Raw genomic sequence first — 21422 nt, forward strand, 5'->3', positions numbered from 1 at the left:
ACACGCCAGCAGCGGCAATGAATGGGAGGATGGTGGTGGGGGTGTCTCTGTCGTCTCTAGGCCCGCGCAGATCCCCGACAAACACACACAGCCGCACCGCGTAGTACTGAGACAATGTCCTGTACACACTGCAGGGCTGGCTGGCTGCGCTGCCTCTCCGCTCAGCAGCAGCAGACGGCGCAGGTTGGGTGTGGGCGCACGGCGGAGAGGCGCGACCAGGGTCAAGCTGGAGAGAAGAGGAAGCGGGAAGTTTCCGGTTGGGCGTTTCAAAATAAGGGTCTTTTTGACAATTGGCTACCTTGGGCCAGTAAATCAGTAAATTATGCTCAACGTAATTCTTTTTTACAAGTGCATTGTCTCCCAAGTCTCTGCATAACATTGTTTGTCTTTGCACCACCTCGTCTTCTTGCACATTTGTCGCCGTCTGTCTGCACCGTTTGCAACGTTTTGCATCACCTGCATAAGCTTGCACACGTGCACACCTTCTGCTCAGTCCCTTGTATCGTGCTTAGTGCCAATGTCTTCATTTAGCTCCACGGTGGATGGAGGAATGTCCTCAGCTCACTCAGCAGAGCAATCACAGACTTTGCCACAAATCCACGGCTATGGTTAGCTGCTGAGCGGGCCATACAAGCCAGCAGCGTTTAGTTAGTTTATGTTTTACAATGTCTGAACTATGCTGCTCAATGGGCTTACAAGCCAGCAGCTTTTACTTAGTTTATGTAGATTATAGGTTAATTGTCATATTATATGACCATAGGTTTGGTAGGGTCTCTAAGCTGAACAGGGCCTCTAAATGTGTTTTGCCTGGGATTTTGGCACAAGGGATTATCTTTGGTTGTCTGAGAGATGGTTCAACTATTTTTCTGATCCTCAGATGTTTAGGGAGTCCAGATTCCCAGATTTATTTGATTAATTAAATAATTTTTATTATTATTATTCAAAGGTCAAAGGTCAAAAAGTTTTTTTTTATCACCATTTCAACCATATATAGCAGGCGTAAGAGCATTCAGTAATACACAGGATAAGATGTTATAATTATAATCCCATCTTCTTCTTCTTCTATACCCGTTTAGTCCTGTTAAGGGTCACGGGGGTCTGCTGGAGCCTATCCCAGCTGTCATTGGGCGAGAGGCAGGGGTACACCCCTGGGATTTTGGCACAAGGGATTATAACATGGGGCGGCACAGTGGCGAGGTGGTTAGCACTGATGCCTCTCAGCAAGAAGGTCACCGGTTCGAATCCATGGGCCGGCTGGCCTTTCTGTGTGGAGTTTGCATGTGTGTCTGCGTGGGTTCTCTCCGGGTACTCCGGCTTCCTCCCACCATCCAAAGACATGCTCATTAGGTTAATTGGTGACTCTAAATTGGCCGTAGGTGTGACTGTGAGTGTGAATGGTTGTCTGTCTCTATGTTAGCCCTACAACAGGGTGTACCCCTGCCTCTCGCCCAATGACAGCTGGGATAGGCTCCAGCAGACCCCCGTGACCCTTAACAGGACTAAACGGGTATAGAAGAAGAAGAAGATGGGATTATAATTATAACATCTTATCCTGTGTATTACTGAATGCTCTTACGCCTGCTATATATGGTTGAAATGGTGATAAAAAAAAAATTTTTGACCTTTGACCTTTGAATAATAATAATAAAAATGATTTAATTAATCAAATAAATCTGGGAATCTGGACTCCCTAAACGTCTGAGGATCAGAAAAATAGTTGAACCATCTCTCAGACAACCAAAGATAACTTATTTAGGTTAAATGTCCATGCTTTACATTAAAAAGAAAACTATATTAATAAAGATTAGTCTTCACCTCTCTTGAAATAATGTTATTCATTCATTCATTTATTTTCTATACCCGGTTATTCCTGTTAAGGGTCGCGGGGGAAATAATGTTATAGTCAGGTTAATTATTCCGCCCTCGATGCTTTTACTTTGAAGGAGCCTCTCCCTGGCTTCCTGTCTCCTGGTAGGTAACAGTGGGTGCTTTGTCACCGTGAGCTCTCTCAGCATCCAGACCGTTCCTGAACACTCCTCGGGCGGACAGCGCCGCTGCGCTGGTGGAGCGGGATGCGGGGGAACTGTAGTCCTGCTCTGTGTCAACAACAAGGCGCTTTGTGAGAGACAAACCTGTTGTCTTAGGTCTGTGTGGATGTGTTTGCATATGATCTGCCGTTTAATCCACTGGGTACATGAGAGAATGTTCACGTAGGCTTGTCTTTAATTTGAACTGGAGCACACGAAGAGTTGAATCATTCCACCAAATACCGCCTAATTTATTATTATTATTTTTATTTTGGAAACTCAATTTAATTTTGAGTTTGGTTGTGGTTATTCACACATTAAATTAAATTAAATTATTTAGAAACGTGAATATATATCTATATACAGAGAGATATTTATTTATTTATTTATTTTTTACAAAAACAAAAGGGTAAGAAATCTGGAATAAACCCTAGCCTATTTATATCAGACAGTTATTAATAAATATGCTTTTAAAAGCCATTCCACGAAATTCTTCAGTCAGAGAGTTTGGTTGTGGTTGTGCACAGATAACAAATTAAATTAAATTAAAATAATTATAAAAATAAAAAAAATAAAAAAAACACTAATAAACAGCCATTTGGGTTCCTAAATTATTTTTTTTAGATAATAAATTAAATAAAATTATTTAGAAACGTGAATAAATATATATCTATGTAGAGAGAGAGAGAAATATTTTTTTTTTTACTATTTTGTTTTTACAAAAACAAAGGGTAAGAAATCTGGAATAAACCCTAGCCTATTCATATCAGGTATTATTAACACGTAAAATTAAATACAGTTATTAATAAATATAACTTTAAAAAGCCATTCCGATAGTTTGGTTGTGGTTATGCACAGATAACAAATTAAATTAAATTAAATTAAATTAAAAAATAAAACTCTAATAAACAGCCATTTGGGTTCCTAAATTATTTTAGATAACACATTAAATTAAATTAAATTAAATTAAATTAAATTAAATTACTTCGAAACGTGAATAAATATATCTATCTCTCTCATATATATTGTTTTTTTTTTTTTTCACAAAAACAAAAAGGAAATACATCTGGCAAACCCCTAGTCTATTTATATCAAATTATTAAAAAAATAAAAATAAAACACTAATAAAACAGTTATTAATAAATATATATATTTATATATATTATAAGCCATTTTGGTTTCTAAATAACACGATACTAACACATTCCCATCAGACCGAGGCTTTTGTTTTGCTTCATGACACGAGACATATTAGTGCGACATAACAGTCGTGACGTCAATTCTGTGCGACTGACAGAAACAGCATGGCAGCTTGCTTGGCTTCTCCCTGACAGGCTGAACCTCTCTCGTGTTAAAAGTTTTAAAGTGAAATTATTTAACAGTTCAACCTTCACAACATGGACGTAACCGAGGCACACGAGGAAAGTCTCGGGATAGAAGTTATTCTTACCGAGGGCGATAAAACGGCGCCATGTTGTCCGCATGGTAAGCGTAAACGTTCCAAACTGCGTTAGGAAATACCCTGTTTTAGAGTTGCTTAGCTGTCTTATTTGCGTGCACAATTTGAACACAAGTATAAATGACATTACATGACTAAGTGTTATATTTGGATAAATTCGGCATATACATAGGTACGTTATCACATGATGCATTGGATTTACAGTAAAATGCAAAGTGGGTAACACGTGTGACTAATACACGAGTAATGTTTTAGATTTTAGCTCACCGTTTAACGCCTTGGAAGTACCGAGGGGTCACATTACATTGCGTTCTTCATCAGGTCCGACCCTGCTGTTTGAAAAGGTTTCCAAAGGAGGCGAGAAAGGCAGGAGGTTTTACGCCTGCTCGGCCTGTCGAGACAGAAAAGACTGCAGTTTCTTCCAGTGGGCAGATGAAAAGGTGTGCTCTCTGGATTTGTATCTTCCTCTTTTAATAAATTGTCTCACATTTGGTTGATTCAGATGACCGTTCCCTTTTCCTTTCAAAGGTGTCGGAGGTCAGGCGGTTGGCCAGGGAAGCGGAGAACCGGTCGAAGAGGCCTCGTTTCACCCAGAAGGAGTACTGCAACAGGTGAGGAGTCGGCACAAGGCTGTCAGGCCAAGACTGATGAACTGATCCAGGGTTCATGTCATGGTCCCACATCACAAAGCAGTAACTTTCCTTTTTGATCAAGCTTATAGTTAAGGCTGGACTGAACCATCCCTTAGTTATGCTGCTATAGGCCTAGGCTGCTGGGGGACGATGCACTGAGCACATGTCCTCTATTCCCTCTCGAGCAGATCTCCTATCCTCTACTCTATTCTCTCTCGAGCAGAGCTCCTATCCTCTACTCTATTCCCTCTCGAGCAGAGCTCCTATCCTCTACTCTATTCCCTCTCGAGCAGAGCTCCTATCCTCTACTCTATTCTCTCTCTTGAGCAGAGCTCCTATCCTCTACTCTATTCTCTCTCGAGCAGAGCTCCTATCCTCTACTCTATTCTCTCTCGAGCAGAGCTCCTATCCTCTACTCTATTCCCTCTCGAGCAGAGCTCCTATCCTCTACTCTATTCTCTCTCGAGCAGAGCTCCTATCCTCTACTCTATTCTCTCTCTTGAGCAGAGCTCCTATCCTCTACTCTATTCTCTCTCGAGCAGAGCTCCTATCCTCTACTCTATTCTCTCTCTTGAGCAGAGCATCTATCCTCTACTCTATTCTCTCTCGAGCAGAGCTCCTATCCTCTACTTTCAATTCTCTGGCACCAAGCGCTTGTCCTCTAATTTCTTCTCTATTAGTACTCTGGCAATTCTGTGCTATAGCATGTTAACTGTTCTCTCTCTCTCCCCTCCTCCTCCCCTCCATTCCCCTCCATCTGCTCAAGGTTTCTTCCTGTTAAAGGTTTTTCCTTGCGACCATCGACTTCATCCTTGCTCTGGGGGTTTCAGACCGGATGTTGTAAAGCGTCTTGAGACAATTTGTGTTGTTATTGACGCTACATGAATAAAATTGAATTGAATTGTAGAAAACAACAACTCTTCTAAATCCTTCCCCAGGTTCCGTAAGTTTGTCTCCCTCCCTCTCCACGAGAAGAAGTTCTGTCAGGATTGTCAGATCCTGCTCCTGCCGGGAGAGCTCAGCGATCACGCCGGCCACAGGGCCGGAGCCGTCACCGCCGCTCAGCTGAAGAGGCCCAGCGTGCTGCTGCGTCCGCTGGACAACAAAAAGAGCAACGCCCAGTACCTGTTCACCGACCGCAGCTCGCACTTCCTCCTCGACGCCTTTGCTGCTCTGGGATACACGAAGGTGCTCTGCGTGGGAACACCCAGGTGAGAGGCATCCTGCCCGGACGGCTCGGTTTTGCGTTTGCAAGCCACTGGTGTGGCTCAAAGCGCGAATTAAGTCTTTATGTAAATGACAGAAGATCATTTCACTCTGATTTGCCTGAGTCAGTCAAATGATGTTGACACTCCGTGTCTGGCTGTAGCCAAATCCTCTCTACAACTGTTCATCCCTCGTTTCCACTACACCCTTTTACATCCCACGTGTGCAAGGAAAAAAGTTTGATAGTGCCACCCATGCTTAGGAAACGTATCATGACAACATCAAACTTTGATGAAAGAAAGTATTCAGACTCAGTCACCTTTTCCACTCTTTATATTGTAAGGTTTAAAAGAATACACTTCCCTTTTAAACAGACTTTATCCTGCAAGTTTCCTAGTACAAAGTCTGTACAGTGTCTGACTGAACCCATGTGTAGAGCAGATAATTGTCTGGAGAATTGATAGAGGATGATTCATGATGTTGACGACCTTGCATTGACGGCAGTTTCTTGCTTTGCACTTTCAACAGCCTAGTCACCGGTCACCTAGTTTAGAGAAAGTCATGGATGGATTCATCATTAAGTCCTGACTAGTCTCCCTGTCCATGCCGCTGAGAATCCCCCTGATATCATGGTGCTGCCACCACCATGTTTTACAGCAGGGACGAAATTAGCCGGGGCATGAGCAAGACCCGTTGTTCACCAGACTTAGTACATGAGGTTCTCCCCAGAACTTGTCTTGTCTTTTAAATGCTGCACTCTTCAAGCAGGTTGCCTTGTCTGCCATGGTCGATGACTGGCATACCCATTCTTCTGAATTTAGTTAAAGAGAGAAGGGATTTTTTGTTTTATAAAACTGATCACATTGCGTAACTCCTTGGCCAAAAAGTGGACCTAAAGGAGTCTTTCACTCTTTTTGGCCAGTCATTACTGATTTCGTTCTGATTTGAGGAATACAGGACAGAGCCAAAAGCAAAAAAAAGGTATATTTTAAGAACCTCTAAAATGTAAATAATTTGGGAGTCAGTGGACAGTTTGTCTGTCTTCTCTTTACAGGTGTTCATAGCAACATTAAGGTTTGAGAGAAAGTAGATTTCAGGGTAAAATACAATAAAATGCAAGCAAAATATTTCAATTGGTCAAATCTCAGATAATGACTGAGGTATCTAACAACTTAAGCGGGTTATAAGTCACATTTTCACCAAGAACAAATGTTGTCGTTTGTTTCAGATTGCAGGAGCTGATCAAGCTGCGAAACCTGGAGCCGAAACATAAACCGATGAAGAGTCTGCTGCTAGACATCGACTTCAGGCAAGTCACAATGTCCTGATTCGATCGGATTCATCGGAGATATTTTAGCTTCGAAACAATTTTACTTTAGAGATTTGTGGTGTTGCAATATACAATATTTCTCCTCTAGCTTCCCATCTTACATATGGCTTGGCTTTTGTGCAACACTCCTCTGTCGTCATGCTTTTTAAATCCAGTCAGCTTTGAGGCCTGATGGTGCTCTAAGAGTTGGAGCTCCTGCGCTTCTATCATGTTTTGGATCTCTCTCAGACGTGGGCTAATCTCCTTGTGTGGTCTCGAAAGATTTGTCATGGGAAGCCATTCCCGTGAGATCGAGGACAAGATGAGTTGATCTGAGGATTTCACGACTCGGTGTTGGATCTTCCAAATCAAAATCGATTTGAATCGGACAATCAATTCATTTTTGAACCCAGCCCCTTTTGGCTACTTCATCTGTTGCAGGACTACTTGTGCTACTTGTGGCTGAAAATAGTTTTTTAAGACTGGGCCTGGATTTTTGGACTTGAAGTCATGTTTCACCATTTGGCGCCAGTCGGGGCACGAGTGATGGATAACAATCTAAACATCTGCAGTACAAAAAAATACCCCACAGTAGTGTACATGAACAGAAAATGGAAAGGGATACGTAACATTGCTTCTTTGGTAAGCAGTTCAAACGATGGCAGGGAACAGTAACTACCAAGTGTAATAAGTGAGGGCTTGGCTCACATCCATCCATCAAAGTGGTCCCTATTAAACGACGATGCAGAAAGTTCCAGATAGCCCACATCATTGTCTCTGGATTACAGCTTCAACGTCACAGGGAATTCAGGTGACAGAACTCCAGGTGGTTCGGCAGGATCTGGTTCTCTGGTGGTTTCAGGAAGCGCACGGCGGGGTGCAGGGGCTCGGTGAACTGGTGATGAGCTCTGTCGAACACCGGCGTCACGGCGGCCGAGAACCTCTGCAGGACAACCATGGCGTCTGCGTCATAAAACATCAGCTGTCCCTTGTCGTAATTCACCCACACTCCCACTTTCACTGGCGCGGTCTGCCCGACGCCGTGGCACGCCACGTGCCGGTCGTTGTGCCAGGCTGACAGATTCCCGTTCCGAAGCTCCACGCACCACGAGTTCCTGTTGCGCCCCAGCTTGGCGCCCTTGTCCCGGCCCTTTCTCTCCAGTCTGGCGTAGGTTACGCCCACCGCCCAGGCAGAGCAGCAGCGGACGTCGACTTCCCAGTAACGTTGACCTGCTTTGATGGGGGAGGAGCCCAGAGCGCAGCACACTTTGTCAAACTGGAGAGGATGCTCTGGAGCGGAACGGGCGGAGATGGAGAAGGACATGCCCCGCCCCTCTGGGGTCACTGCGATCTGGTTATGGCAAGTCTGCCTGTCAATCAGAGTGGGGGATGAGTCTGAAATGAAAAGGAAGGAATGAGTTACCATCAGTATTAAGGTCACCTTCCAGTATTGCCTTTAAAACATATTTGCATGGTTGCACCAATGTGTGGACATTGGTTTTTGGGAATTTACTGTATACAAACACGTTTCCATCGAGTTATTTCATCTAAACATCAGTGACTGAATCAGTTGCGCATCATGGTTGATGACATTACTTTGTCACTCATTCAAATGGCCTCAATCCAGGCTTGCGTTGTGGTGTACGTACCTTCTTTGGGACCAATTAGTCTTGGTAGGTGGTAGTTTAATTATCTTGTATTGTTTGATTATTGTTTTGACAAGACAACCATGGCACACCTTTTGCAGGCTTAATATATACATTATCCAGTACACCTGATTCTGGCAGACTAATACAACACCATCCAGTCAAGGTTTGGTTGGCAACTATAAACGCTCAACCCTTAGACGACACTGATACATGTGGAACACTGTCCTTAAATGCGCAAACTACCCAAACGTTGCTGCTGATAATGAGTTAGTTCGATATCATGTAGAAATAATGGTCTTCGTACCTAACAGTAGAGTCTTCCTCTGCAGCTGGGCCTTCAGGCTTTTTGAGATGATGGAGAGCGTTTTGAGAAGCCTTTCAAATCTCTCTTCGTTCAGCCTGATTTCCGTCTCGGAGGGTTCTGGCTTCTTAGGACTGGAAGAGTGATCGCATGGATTAAAATGAGGCAGAGAAATGTGGATTAGAGCTAAAGACATTTCACCTAATGGGTAGTGTTTTACCTCACGTTGTCAGAGTAACCCTTGAGATGAGACACAAGCAGAAATACGTGTTAAAACATCAGTAAAATACTTTCAGTTACTGTATTTTTAAACCGCGATATTGACCAAAATGTGAGTCAGACCTTCCCCTCTTTGTCCGGCTCGGGGCTTTTACCCAGGGCGCTCTGGGTGCTGCTGATACTCTTGGCGACCTGGTCCTGGTGTTGTTTCCAGTTCTTAAGAACCTGGTCCAGCTTGCTCCTTGTTCGTCTCAGGTCCAGCTCCAGAGAGTCCAGGACGACCTGCTCGTCCTGCTTCATTACATGTCGCATGTTCTCGAAGCGCTCTCGAACCTTCTGCTTCATCAACTCCGTGGTCTTCTTCAGTGGAGGAACGTCACGAGGGAAGATGTTATAAAGTATTATACATATGTCATCTGCCTATTTGATGTCCACCTTGTTTGATACCTGCATAGGCGTGGGTTATTGGACAAATACAATACAAATATACAAGTATATCAGCTGCTGCTGTGTCTTTTTGTTTGCTAACCCAGTGGTCTGCCACCTTGAGTATTCAACTTGGTCAGTAATTAACCTATAAAGAGCAATTCAGTTGGAGTTGGGCGATATTATGCAAATTCAGCAAATAAATTGGCATTTGCTGGTTGTCGCATTCAGCAGAAACCCCAGTTCAAAACTTACAGCGAGATCAGCCTTGCGTTTCTTTAGAGACTGGATATGGGCCTCGGTTTTGGAGCTCTCAGCCTGCAGCTCCTCCATACGCCTGGACAACTGCTCCTGTGGAGATCAGGACATTTAAATCATCACAGTTGACAGCATGACAAAGGATGTCAGAGTTTTTACAACTTGGCTCTTAAGCTAGTAGTGATCGAAAAACCGTTGTTTTATTTAAAATTCAGCCATTTACTCAAGGACTCAAGGTCCTTGTTTTTAGTATCTGGTGTGACCCCCACCCCCCTTGGGCAGCAATTGTAGTAACTAACATTTCCGGTAACTACTGATCAGTCGTCTACGGTGGCTTGGAGGAGTATTGGCCCATTATTCAGTATCAAAGAAGTTCTGAGATGTTTGTGGGTGTCCTTACATGAAATCTATACAACGTCACATGAACTTGAGCTAAATGTATATAGCCTACAAGTGGTTGTTTGGACATACCCAGTCTCATTATTCTACCCTTGCATCTACCCTCAGGCTGTGACGGGTACAGTACTTTGAACAACAATTCATTTGTGACTAATTCCATGCACATGGAGATGCCTGCTACCTGAGAAGGCCGGGCGGCCTTTGCCTCCTTCCTCTGTAGTTTCGGCGAACGTGGGAAGGGTTGAACGACCTTGTCGCAGTTGGACTCCAGTGAAGTGAAGCTCGCCCCATCCTGCAGTAGACTGTGGATACCTGCAGAGGGCGCCCCAAGCTCACTTTTCACTGACAGAACCGTTGTTGACTGTCCATTACCAACAGAGTGCGGCTCTTTTTCTGCCATTTCTGAGGACTCACCAAAACAACAGTCACATGTCAGGCTTCTGCTTGCGATATTTTGTCATTTTGCATTTTCTGTCTGTCGGCTTTTGCTGTGTTTGCAGAGTAAATTACAGTACAGGACGTTTGTAAGAACTTCTGTGTTTATGCCAAGTTTTTCGGCAAAATCTCCGCTCAGGACGTGGTCTTCATAATCAATATTTATTTGCAGCAGATTTGGATATCTAATAGCTTCCTGAATCTGTTGAACATGTACAGGTGCAAAATACAAGTTTTTTTCTCTAGTCAAACAATTCCTTGTTTGCTGCTTAATAACCTGTAGTCCTCCCTGATTGATCTAAAAGTGGTGTACCCATAATGCGTAGTCAAACGCAGACTAAATTATGTTCTATGACCATGATTAAATATGTTTTTAAGCAGTTCTTACCTGAGCTGTCTGTGCAATGTGTCTACTGTTTGTTGCTGGAAAGAATGTGCAGTGTTGAAGTGTCAGGAGGGTGTGTTCTTGTGGTACAAGCCTTAGCCTGCAGCGCACACTATTGACGCCTTATCGTTAACTGCGCACACAATCTTAAGATTTGCTTTGTCAGCTAACTCGGTGTGTACGCACATTAGATAAGTTCAGACTTGCCCCTGCTTTACAGGGTCGCGGCATTAAAAATAAAAATAGAATAATGTTAATTCTTTCTGTTCCAGATATGCCCAGTTCTACAGCCAGGATGAGTTTTGCCATTACAACATGTTCAACCATCATTTCTTTGGAGGGGAGGTAAGAGTAAAGCTGCATTTCCAGCTCTTTATAGTAATTAAGCTTTCCACTTCCTGCTCCGTGTGACAGAGCTTTGTCGCTTTTCAGGCGTCCAGCGCTGTCCTGGAGGCCTTCCTCCGAGAGTCCGACGGGGAGAAGGTGGTGATGGTGGCTGACCCTCCGTTCGGCGGCCTGGTGAAGCCTCTGGCCAACAGTTTCTCTTTGATATCGGAGACATGGAGGAAGCAGCAGAGTTCTGGTCAGCGTCACTGCGGAGCTTTCAGATTTTGTGTGTCCCCCCCCCCCCAGTGACACTTCTGCCTCATGCTTTATCTAGTCAAGCTCCAAAACCAATATTTTTGTAGCAATAGTAACACATGAAACTATACACACACTAAACAAGACTGTTATTTGAAATGATTTAAAGTTCTACGATTAAGTTATTTGGACAAAAGCTGTACACATAAAACTGACACGATTTGCTTATATGTTATCAGGGGGTTAGGGTCATTGTCCTCGTTAAATGACTGACCGATGTACCGCACATTATCATTGATTTGGAGTAGTGTTTGTTCCCAACAGATAAATCTGATAAGTCCAAAAACCTTTATCTCCATGTTTGGTCTCCACCAACCCTTGAGAAAAACGACCTTCTAATAGCTCCACTGTTTTCATTAGCAAACTGTTGTTGCTAAGTGTTTTGACTCCTGCTTGGTACTAGGAATGAAGTGTACAGTGTATTTATCAGAGCATTTTTGGTCTGTAAACCCAAACTGTAAAGTGTGGGGGTTGTAAAACCAGAACAATGAACCTAGAATCCCTCTGCTGAACAAAGGGCACCTGTAGAGTTGGTGATAATTGACTACCCTTTCACTCTACACATAATCATTTGAGTTACTGTTAATATAAAAGTTTTCATTGGTGCACAGTGCCCTCTGTAGTAACCCAATCCAACCCCATATGAAAAAGTGTTTAATATAGTAGTATAATTACGTCCAGCAGAATATTACAGATCCACGGAGCTGAAACAAAAAACTACAAGGCCAAAATTATTAGACCTTAACAATAAACTGTACAACCTGATTGTTTCTGCTACCTTCAGCCTGTTTTAAATGAAGAACTCCCAACGTTTGATGCTAATGTTAGCTTACATGTGTTCCCGCAGACGGCACTAACGTCGAGATGCCCATGATGTGGATCTTCCCGTACTTTTTTGAGCCCCGCATCCTGGAGTGTCTCCCCTCGTTCGCCATGCTGGACTACCAGGTACCAACAGCACAGTCAGCCTTAAGCTAATTTAGCTTTAGCTTAGCTTTAAACATATAATGCAATGTAAATATAAGCAGATTTAAAAGTATATAGAAATTAGATAAAAGGGCAAACGAGTTAAATGGAGTATGCTATTTTAAAAAGAGGACTTTTGAGTCTGGATTTGAAGCCTTTCAGAGAGTCTAATGTCAGGTGGGAGAGTCTTCCAAAGGCGTGGAACCCAACTTTCACATGTCTACTGTTAAAAACCTGTTAATGTGATTTACTTAGAAACTCTAGGAGTGCCGTCATGCCGCAAGGGATGTTAAGCAAAGCGATTCGTCAAGTTCAAGACCACAGTTCTTCTTCGCTGTCAACACAGACCTCATTTGAGACACCTTGTGACTCACACGGCCCGACTCACTCTCCATTATTAGACTCGAAAGTGAGTCCTGGTCATGCTTCTTTTGCAAGTTCCACTGCACCCTCCTCAATATTTCATTTTGTTTCCAACCAGGTGGACTATGACAACCATCCTCTGTATAAACACGGGAAGACGGGCAGGAAGCAGTCTCCTGTCAGACTCTTCACTAATATTTCAGCCAGAAATGTCGTCCTGCCAAAAGAGGAAGGCTACAGGTACCGACACGCTCAGTAGATTTCATTGTCAGCTTGAGTACAGAAATACCAAAGATACAGGTTTGGAATAGATTTTTCATAACATATGTGTAGTCTTATTGTAGTCCTGAACCATTCAGTACATGGTGTTTAGCTTGGGAGGAGTTCCTCAACTTGATATGCCCTGTGATTGGAAAAACAATTACTGTCTGAAGTCTGTTCGTCTGATTCACTCTCAGGGAGTGGGGAATTAAAGAGTGCGATTTGCACCTAGAACATTTTGGCAGCGCACTAGTGGTTCTTTGTCACTATATATTACATTTTATACACCTGTAAAATATGCAATAGCCATTTGACTTTAAATACTAATACTTATTGCTTGGGTTTGCACAGAAACACTGCTGCTTGACTGCTGATGTTAAATATATTGATCCACCTATGGGAAAAGGTGGTTTGTTCACCACAAGTGAACCCCGGGGAAAAGAAAACGTGTAGCAAGGCTGAATAGCAGCCGTGTAGCTAGCTCTGTCAATACTATTGCTAACAGCTACAGCATGCTACTTAAAATATTTCTTTAGAGTTAAGGCAACTGCATCAAATGGCAACAAACCAGCAGATTGCCCATACCCAATTTCAATAAAGTTGTAAAAAATATGAGTCTGGTAACACTCTCATTGTCTTGTCACCAACCATAGACTGTATATAAATATGGACAATGCCTTGCTTTGACCAAACTGACGCTATTTTCACGGGGTTCACACTTCCTCCAGACAATTGACACTTGAACATGCATCAGTATTATATTAACTTCCTAAAATGAAAGAAACCATCCTTGAAAATAAAAATATTTGACATGTATTTTAGTGTTTTGGTTTGGCCTAAGTCCCATTCACTAACATGGAGGGGGTGGAGCTTATGACCTATGCTGCAGCCAGTCACCAGGGGGAGCTCTACTTGCTTTGGCTTCACTATTGAGAAGCTGTTCCGCTGCCTGTCTTTATACAGTCTATGGTTTTAACTGATACAGAGAAAAAAACAAAAACCTCTGCACGCAATTGGATAGTCCTACAACCAATCAGAGCATTCTCAATTAAGGAAATTCTCAACAAATACCTTAATTATTGTTAATTGTTCATCCATAAAAGTTATTCAAATTCAACTCCACGATGCTCGGATGACGTTTATGACTCATCTGATCATCACGCCAGAACTCCCGCTTAAATAATTCGATTGGCCGGCCGATCTGAAGCGTAATCGGTTCATGACAGGGGGAGGGGTTTCCGACCATCTTTCGCCATCTCCGCAAAACATTTGCAGGCGGGGCAAGACTTTCAGGCTAGAAATGAGTACCACCGTATCTCAGATAGAATCACACCAATGAATAACGTGTTGATACTAATAGAATAACCAGCTTAAACAACCAGTGCAGCTAATACAACTCATGCATGTGCAAATTTTTATTTTTAACCTTTTTCCTGTTAGGTTTTGCTCCATATGCGAGAGATACGTCTGGTCCCTGAACAAACATTGTTCGAAATGCAACCTATGCCCATCCAAGGTATAAACTACTGAACATTCATTATATTCTACAAATTCTAATGAGAAATTTACTTTTTAACACATATAACAACTTGCATTTTCTCTTGGCGCCTGCAGGATGGCCGTGAATGGAAGCACTGCTCGACATGTGAGAAATGCGTGAAGCCATGTACGTAAATTTATACATAATCACATGATACGTGCATCGTGAGAATAATAAAGGGCTTTATTTACATCATGACGTGAATTTGCTTCAATGTCTTCTATTAAGCTTGGAAACACTGCCAGTCCTGCGGTCGCTGTGCCCTCCCGGACCACCCATGTGGCCAAGGCGACGGAAAGGAGGGCTGCTTCAACTGCGGCAGCCTGCAGCACAAGCGCAAAGCCTGCCCTCTCAAGGACACGCACCGGATAAACAGGTGAGCCAGAGAACAGCACACCCCAGGCTGAGGCTGGAACTTTCCACTCCTTCGCTCACTGCCAACACCGCTTAATATTTGCACGTCGTGACACGCTCTCTGCATCTGTCTGTGTTCTCGCTCAATCCAGCCGTCTGCCAAAAGCCAAGAGCGGGGGAAAGAAAGGACCCCATCGCCCTCTATCCAAGCCCAAAGCAAAGAGGAAGTCCGGGGCAGCTCGCAGAGCAAAGAAGTTGGCCGCTCAGTCCGTGTGACCTCAGCTTTTGTGCTTTTCACATGTGAAATGTCAAAGTTGAGTGGCTTTTGTTGGAAATGTTAACAGATGTTGTGCTGTAGTACAATGAAAAATAAATATAAAGTGTGCTTAATCACTGTTTGACCAGTTTTTCCTGATGCCGTCTAAAATATCCTCAAGGCTCATGAATTTGACGTCCTGGAACCTAACCCACGAGGCATGAGCCAAACACGGCTTTAGCCACCTGATGGCAGTATAGTTTAGGTTTACTGTACACCGCTGTCTCAATGTAAGTGGAGATTTGCACTAAACATTACACTTCTTTAAGTACCACAGAGTCCCGCAGTGCAAGTACGCACCGTGCGCGATCGCTTCCAGCGGAACAGTCGGTGTCTTATAAACTAGATAGATAGGTACTGTATAAGAGCACATCCTGCCAGAGTCACGTACTGCACAGTATATGTTTATGGTGATGATGGGGGGAAAAGAGCGATTCGTCCCGAGTCGCACACTGCTGCTTTCAGCGATGTTTACCCGGTATGAACGGTGAAGGCAACCAGACACAGGAACACTTCCCCCCCTGGCCGTGGATATATGCAGTGACTAATTTTACACTTTCATTTTGACGGCCGCATAAACTCTTGATGATTTTCTGGGGGGATCGGCTTTTGAAGCTTTTGAACTGTTGCAGTGCGATGCAACTCGCGCAAGATTTGCAGCCGACGCTTGCAAGCGTTGTGCAAAAAAAACTACACTCAGTCACCCTATGGAAACAGGCAGTGACATATTTTGCACTTCTGGTTCTATATGAGCACGATGGATCAGAAATTACGCTTGAATTGAGTGTGTTTTTATAAACGTGGAAATACAGTGGTGTTTAAATGTTTTTGCATAAAATCAACTCAAAACATCACCGGATTTTCATACAAGTACTAGCAGTAGACAACGAGAACCTAATCGAGAAAATGAAACAAAAATATTATACTTGTGTACTTGTTTGTTCAAGAAAACGAGCCAATATTACATAGCAGTGAGTTGCAAGTATATTTCTAGAATTACAATTCATTTCAAGGCTAAATTAGAGTCCGTCTGTTCGGAAGTGTTTCTTATCAATGCAATGAGACTCGGGTGACGTTCAGTGCCCCGTTTGGTTTAAAACATTGCTGCGTTCTGTAGAACATGCAACGAGAGGCAGAGGCAGTTAGCAGAAAGACTGCAATCTGCGCTGAACTGCTTGCCTTGCTGTTTTTTTTTTTTCTCTGGGAATTTAGGTCACTTCTTTAGAAAAGATCGGAACAGCTATGCTATGCACCTCCCTGCTTTTACTCAGTGCAGTAGCCTACTTACAGTAACTCAGCAAGGGGACCTCTAAGCCAAACCTCTTTTGCCTCAGCTGTCAGTTAAAAAGCACAGAAGCAGCCACACCGGTGAACTTTTTTTAACCTTTCCCCTGAAGGCCTTTTCGGTCAAAACAGTATTTTCTTTTTAGGCTAGGTGAGGCTGGTGGGGGTGGGCTATAGGCAGCGGACAGCTTGTGAAACCTCTAGTTGCTAATAATGGGGAAATTAGCTGTACAGATCAAAATGTTTTCCTATTGGCCTTCACCATATTTTGTTATCATGCGTTAATACACAGGATTAGATGTTACAATCCCCTGTGCCAAGATCCCAGGCAAAACACATTTAGAGGCCCTGTCCAAAAAAAAAAAAAAAAACGAGCAGCAGGCTAGCAGCCAACTAGCCAGCTACAAACCAACAAGAAGATGTCAGATACTTGGCCTAGTCAATGGCAGTATGCAGCATGTCATTTCAAACCTACAGGCAATGCGCTATGAAATATGAACTAAATAAATGCTGTCTTGTACGGTCTGCTCAGCAGCTAAAAACAAATAAGTATTTAAGTATTTCTCAATCCTAAAATAAATTTAGGGGGTTTACATTGGGAGGTTACATGCAAGAGTCAATCTGCCCACATACATGTGTGTAGTGGCTAAAAAAAAGAAAGACCGTTAGAGACCCACAAACTAAACATATGTTTTTAAAATTCATGAGTTAAAGCACATTTAACTATTTTAAAAAAAGGAAACGAAGGTGAACCATCACAGTATTATTGGTGCTTTTTATATTTAACTTTTTTTTTGTAATGCTAATGTTGTATGGATGTGTAAAAGCCACACCGTCAAGTCGGTATCACCTTTAGCAAAGTAACTTTATAAATTGATGTGTTTTTCCAGTGTGTTCTGCTGACCCCTAGTGGCCAAAAAAGGCTATAAGCAGCTTTAACAGCAAATTGTGCAGGGAACCAGTGGAGCTAGTTTGAGACACCTACTCAGAGCAGGACTGAGCGCATGGAAAATCATGCAAATCCTAAACTACACAAAGAAATAAATGGAAATATAAGACCAGCAGCAGAGATGAAAAATAAGGAATCAGAAAGGAAACAAAAGCAGGAAATCCAAGCAGGAGGGGGCTAAAGGCCAGCAGAGCGTTTATAGAAGCTGAACACTGATGTGTGATTCAAATGCTAAGCAGGCAGAGAAAGATTTTTTTATTTATTTATTTATTTAATCCGGCAGCCTTCTCTTTATGAAATGGAAATGAGATGGAAAACAGAGAGGGGGGAAAAATAAAAAAAAATCTAATTAGATATACGATAAAATGTGAAAGAATGGAGCGTTTTTTTTTTTTTACCTGTGCGCCGGCACACATTCACCACATTCACACATCAAAACAGGACAGTATAAGAGCATGTCAGGGCAGGAAGATGGGAAAAGAGGGAAACAGAAGGGTGGGTTGCATGCTGCACTCTAAAGATCTATACCCTGTTTATTCCTATAAAATCTAACCAATAACAGCTCAATAATGTAATGGCAAAAAAATGGCATACTTACAATTTCAAAGGGGGAAATATCAGACATGAAATTGAATTTTTTTTTAAAGCAAATCAGAGTCAACAGTCAAGTGTTTCTGTGAGGCTGGACGATATAATTACCACAGATGCTGACATGTTGATATTTAGCAGATCATCTTTACCAAGATCGCAATCTCAATTTTGGAGGTGCTGTATCTGGTCGCTCATCAGATTAGCGGGGCTAATGTCTGGCCCAAATGTTTTACCATTCCATCAAGCAGATATCGATTTACTTCGTATGATAATTAAAAGTCAAGGAAGTGATTAAGATTGGACTTCTTAAGCCAATGCATCTAACCGTTTTTGAGATATTCCACTTCAAACCTAAACTTGGAGGAAAAGTCACTGGATTAATGAAAAACCACTCTATTTAAAGTGCATTTCTGATGTTTAAAATGTAGAAGTTAAAAAAAAAAACATTAAGTAGTTGTTCTGCAAACTATATATCTTCATACTCATAATGTTTTACATGATTAAGCTTTTTGTATTGATAAATCCATTTTGACTCCAGTTATAAAACTATGTTGAGGCAGTAACCATAGTCTTTTAGCAAGTATTTTGGTTTCCTATACCTATACCCGTACCTTGAGTTAAAGGGGAACTACTGTTTTTTACAACCTGGACCTTATTTCTGGCATAAAATACGATCGTTTACTCACCCATACAACTTTTGTAATTTGTAGTTGTTCGGGAGATATTTAGATCCGCGTGTATCCATATAGTGGGAGTGACTGGGGCACTGAAACGCATCTGCCACGAAACTCGTTCATTTCACCAATATTTTGTTATCGTACGCTAGTGCTATTCCCCGTTGAGTCTGGAGTTACCCGTTATCATCATCCAGGGTCTGTAGATTGACCTACAGACCCCTGATGATGTCATCACTGAGCGGCGCGCGCACCTGTGACGGTTGGCTTGTTTACCTGTAATTTGCTACTGTTATGGTTCGTCCACAACCTCAGAATCGGAAAAGTATTCAGTCATGTTGCAAAAAACTAGAGGTAGTCGGTGCCCCAGTCAATCCCAACGACTACAAATTACACAAAGGTTATATGGGGTTATATAGGTGCCAACAACAAGTTATAACAACGCCATCGTTACAAATCGCACAATACAGACAGAAACTTAAAGCATCACGTTATACAAACTGAATTTGAACAAGGCGAATGTTGTACACTTTGTACACTATGAGACAGGATGAATATGTGTACGGAAGCTAAAAGGATCAAATATTGGATAAGGGAGATGTTTACAGAATCGGCATGAGCGGCAAATCAAATACAGCAAATGTCATTAGATGACCATGCAGTGTATTTCTGTTGGTCTAGTGCCCAACTTTTTGGTTCTCACAATGTTCATAAAGTGGGCGAACAAAAACAAACGTATTTTTGGAAAAAGAATTAAGGCCTCAAGGAGACTGAGTTTGAGAATCCAGATGTTTGAGACTTATAAACAATTCCCTTTAATCTCATCAGAGGGATTTTTGTATTCAAAAAAGTGCTGCTGAGATATTTTGTAACGTACAATGAAGCATGTCACGCAATGTCTTACAGTTTTTCAAATAAAAAGTTATCTCACTAACTGTTTCTTTCTCTTCTTTTTTTTATGCCAGTATGTCTAATTTCAGGCCATAATCTGATTCCTGTATATTCACTGGACTTTGTATCTCTGAGTAAACCTTGGTGTTTGGACTACTTGCACACCAAGAAGGTTCTAGATGGGAACCCACTGGCCCATTGGGACCATTGGTCTCCCTGTGCCTGCTCAGGTTTTCTGCAGGTACTCCAGCTTCTTCCCACCGTCCAAAGACATGCTTGCTAGGTTAATTGGTGATTCCAAGTTGTCCACAGGTGTGTGCATGAGTGTGAATGGTTGTTAGTCTTTCTGTGTTAGCCCCGCGATAGACTGACCACCTGTCCAGGGTGTACCCTGCTTCTCGCCCAGTGGTAGATGGGGATAGCCTCCAACTTCCTAATGACCTCCTAGTGGGCCTGGAGCCTATCCCAGCTGTCCCAGACGCGGGGTACACCCTGAACAGGTCTCTAGTCTATCGCAGGGCTAACATAGAGAGACAGACAACCATTCACACTCACACCTATGGCCAATTTAGAATCACCAGTGAACCTAACCAGCATGTCTTTGGACGGTGGGAGGAAGCTGGAGAACCCACGCAGACACAGGGAGAACATGCAAACTCCACACAGAAAGGCCGCATTAGGCCCATGGATTCAAACCCGGAACCTTCTTGCTGTGAGGCATCAGTGCTAACCACCACCTAATGGAAGCATTTATAAGGAAATTATTACAGTTCAGATTTATACAACAAACATAATTTCATAGTTGCTTTGTGTTTCTTCTAGCAAGTAGAAGTGACAACGGCCAACTGTGGCATCACCTGTGTCCGGCCCTAAAAGCTGTACTTGATCAGGCCGGAAAGACCACAGCCAGCGGCCAAGTAGCTACAGGTTCTGCACATGAATGGGAAGAAATATGTCTACACACCAGCAGGTGGCAGTAGTTTGTATTAGTCATTCACAGAAGGAAACCAATTTGAGCTATGAGTGTGGATTTGCCAGTCTTCTACCATTCATTCCAATGGCCAGATTGTAGTATAGAAAATATTCATGTATGTTCAGGTGAGATGAAGATGAAAAAGGACAGGAGACTTCTTTTCGTGCCTTCTTGACTTCATTCATTCGTTGAGGAGCCCATCAGTGAGAGAGATCACTGTACCTGTTCAGCTTAGAAAACCAATGTGCAAAAATAGAAAGTAAAGTGACAAAAAATAAATGATGAAGAGGACTCTGACTAGTGCCAGCCTCGTTTTTTATTGCCCGGCACGATTCAGGTTACTACAGAGGATGTGTCAAAGACACCAGGTGTTTTATTCATTCTGAGGAATAGCCAGGCTGAAAGGAACCGAGCCGAAAGCAGCGGTTGTCGGTTCTACTCCCATCCTGTCTGAACCTCCACTGACCCTTTGAAGCAAAGGGGTTTTATTCAGCTACTTTAATCTACTGACAACAAAGACTGAATGCTCCCGCCCATCACAGCAGGTGGTGACACACACACCTGCCACACAGACGCACACATGAACACACTTGAAAGGGAAGGGAAAGTAGACATCAGTGACATCCACCAATCAGCCACAACATTAAAACCACTGACAGGAGAAGTAAACAACATTGATCATCTTGTGACAATTCAATGTTCTGCTGGGAAACTTTTGGACCTGGCATTCATTGGTGTGGATGTTGCAGTACTTAGATCCCAAACTGATCAAGTATCTGTGGGATGATCCACAGAGGCCCCTCCCCTCAAAGGCCCCCCATTAACAACATTCTGTTGCCAGACACCACAGGACACCCTCAGAAGGCCCATGTCCATTCTCTGGTGAGTCATAACTGTTTCAGAAGCACAAGGG

General features: G+C 42.8%; 2 protein-coding genes across 3 annotated transcripts; one reads left to right on the top strand and one right to left on the bottom strand.

Moving 5' to 3' along the window:
- Positions 1-3319: 3319 nt before the first annotated feature.
- Positions 3320-15215, top strand: zcchc4 (zinc finger, CCHC domain containing 4). Its single transcript, XM_084547381.1, has 13 exons — positions 3320-3512; positions 3808-3926; positions 4015-4097; positions 5057-5329; positions 6553-6633; positions 10978-11050; positions 11138-11288; positions 12195-12295; positions 12795-12916; positions 14378-14453; positions 14552-14603; positions 14706-14853; positions 14984-15215. Exons 1-13 carry the CDS (start codon positions 3425-3427, stop codon positions 15105-15107), a joined length of 1491 nt encoding a protein of 496 aa, XP_084403507.1. The 5' UTR covers positions 3320-3424; the 3' UTR covers positions 15108-15215.
- Positions 5640-10782, bottom strand: LOC311490054 (E3 ubiquitin-protein ligase TRIM62). Of its 2 annotated transcripts, XM_084547392.1 has the most exons (7): positions 10709-10782; positions 10067-10287; positions 9484-9579; positions 8926-9162; positions 8804-8823; positions 8587-8717; positions 5640-8028 (listed from the first exon to the last, which is right to left on the bottom strand). In XM_084547392.1, the coding sequence occupies exons 2-7, from the start codon at positions 10283-10285 to the stop codon at positions 7430-7432; spliced, it is 1302 nt and encodes a 433-aa protein (XP_084403518.1). In that variant the 5' UTR covers positions 10286-10287; positions 10709-10782; the 3' UTR covers positions 5640-7429. The 2 variants fall into 2 exon arrangements, with proteins under 2 accessions (XP_084403518.1, XP_084403519.1); XM_084547393.1 differs by lacking the exon at positions 10709-10782 and having other exon boundaries at positions 10067-10681.
- Positions 15216-21422: the final 6207 nt, after the last annotated feature.

The sequence above is a fragment of the Chelon labrosus genome, assembly GCF_963514085.1.
Source record: "Chelon labrosus genome assembly, chromosome: 1".
NCBI lineage: Eukaryota > Metazoa > Chordata > Actinopteri > Mugiliformes > Mugilidae > Chelon > Chelon labrosus.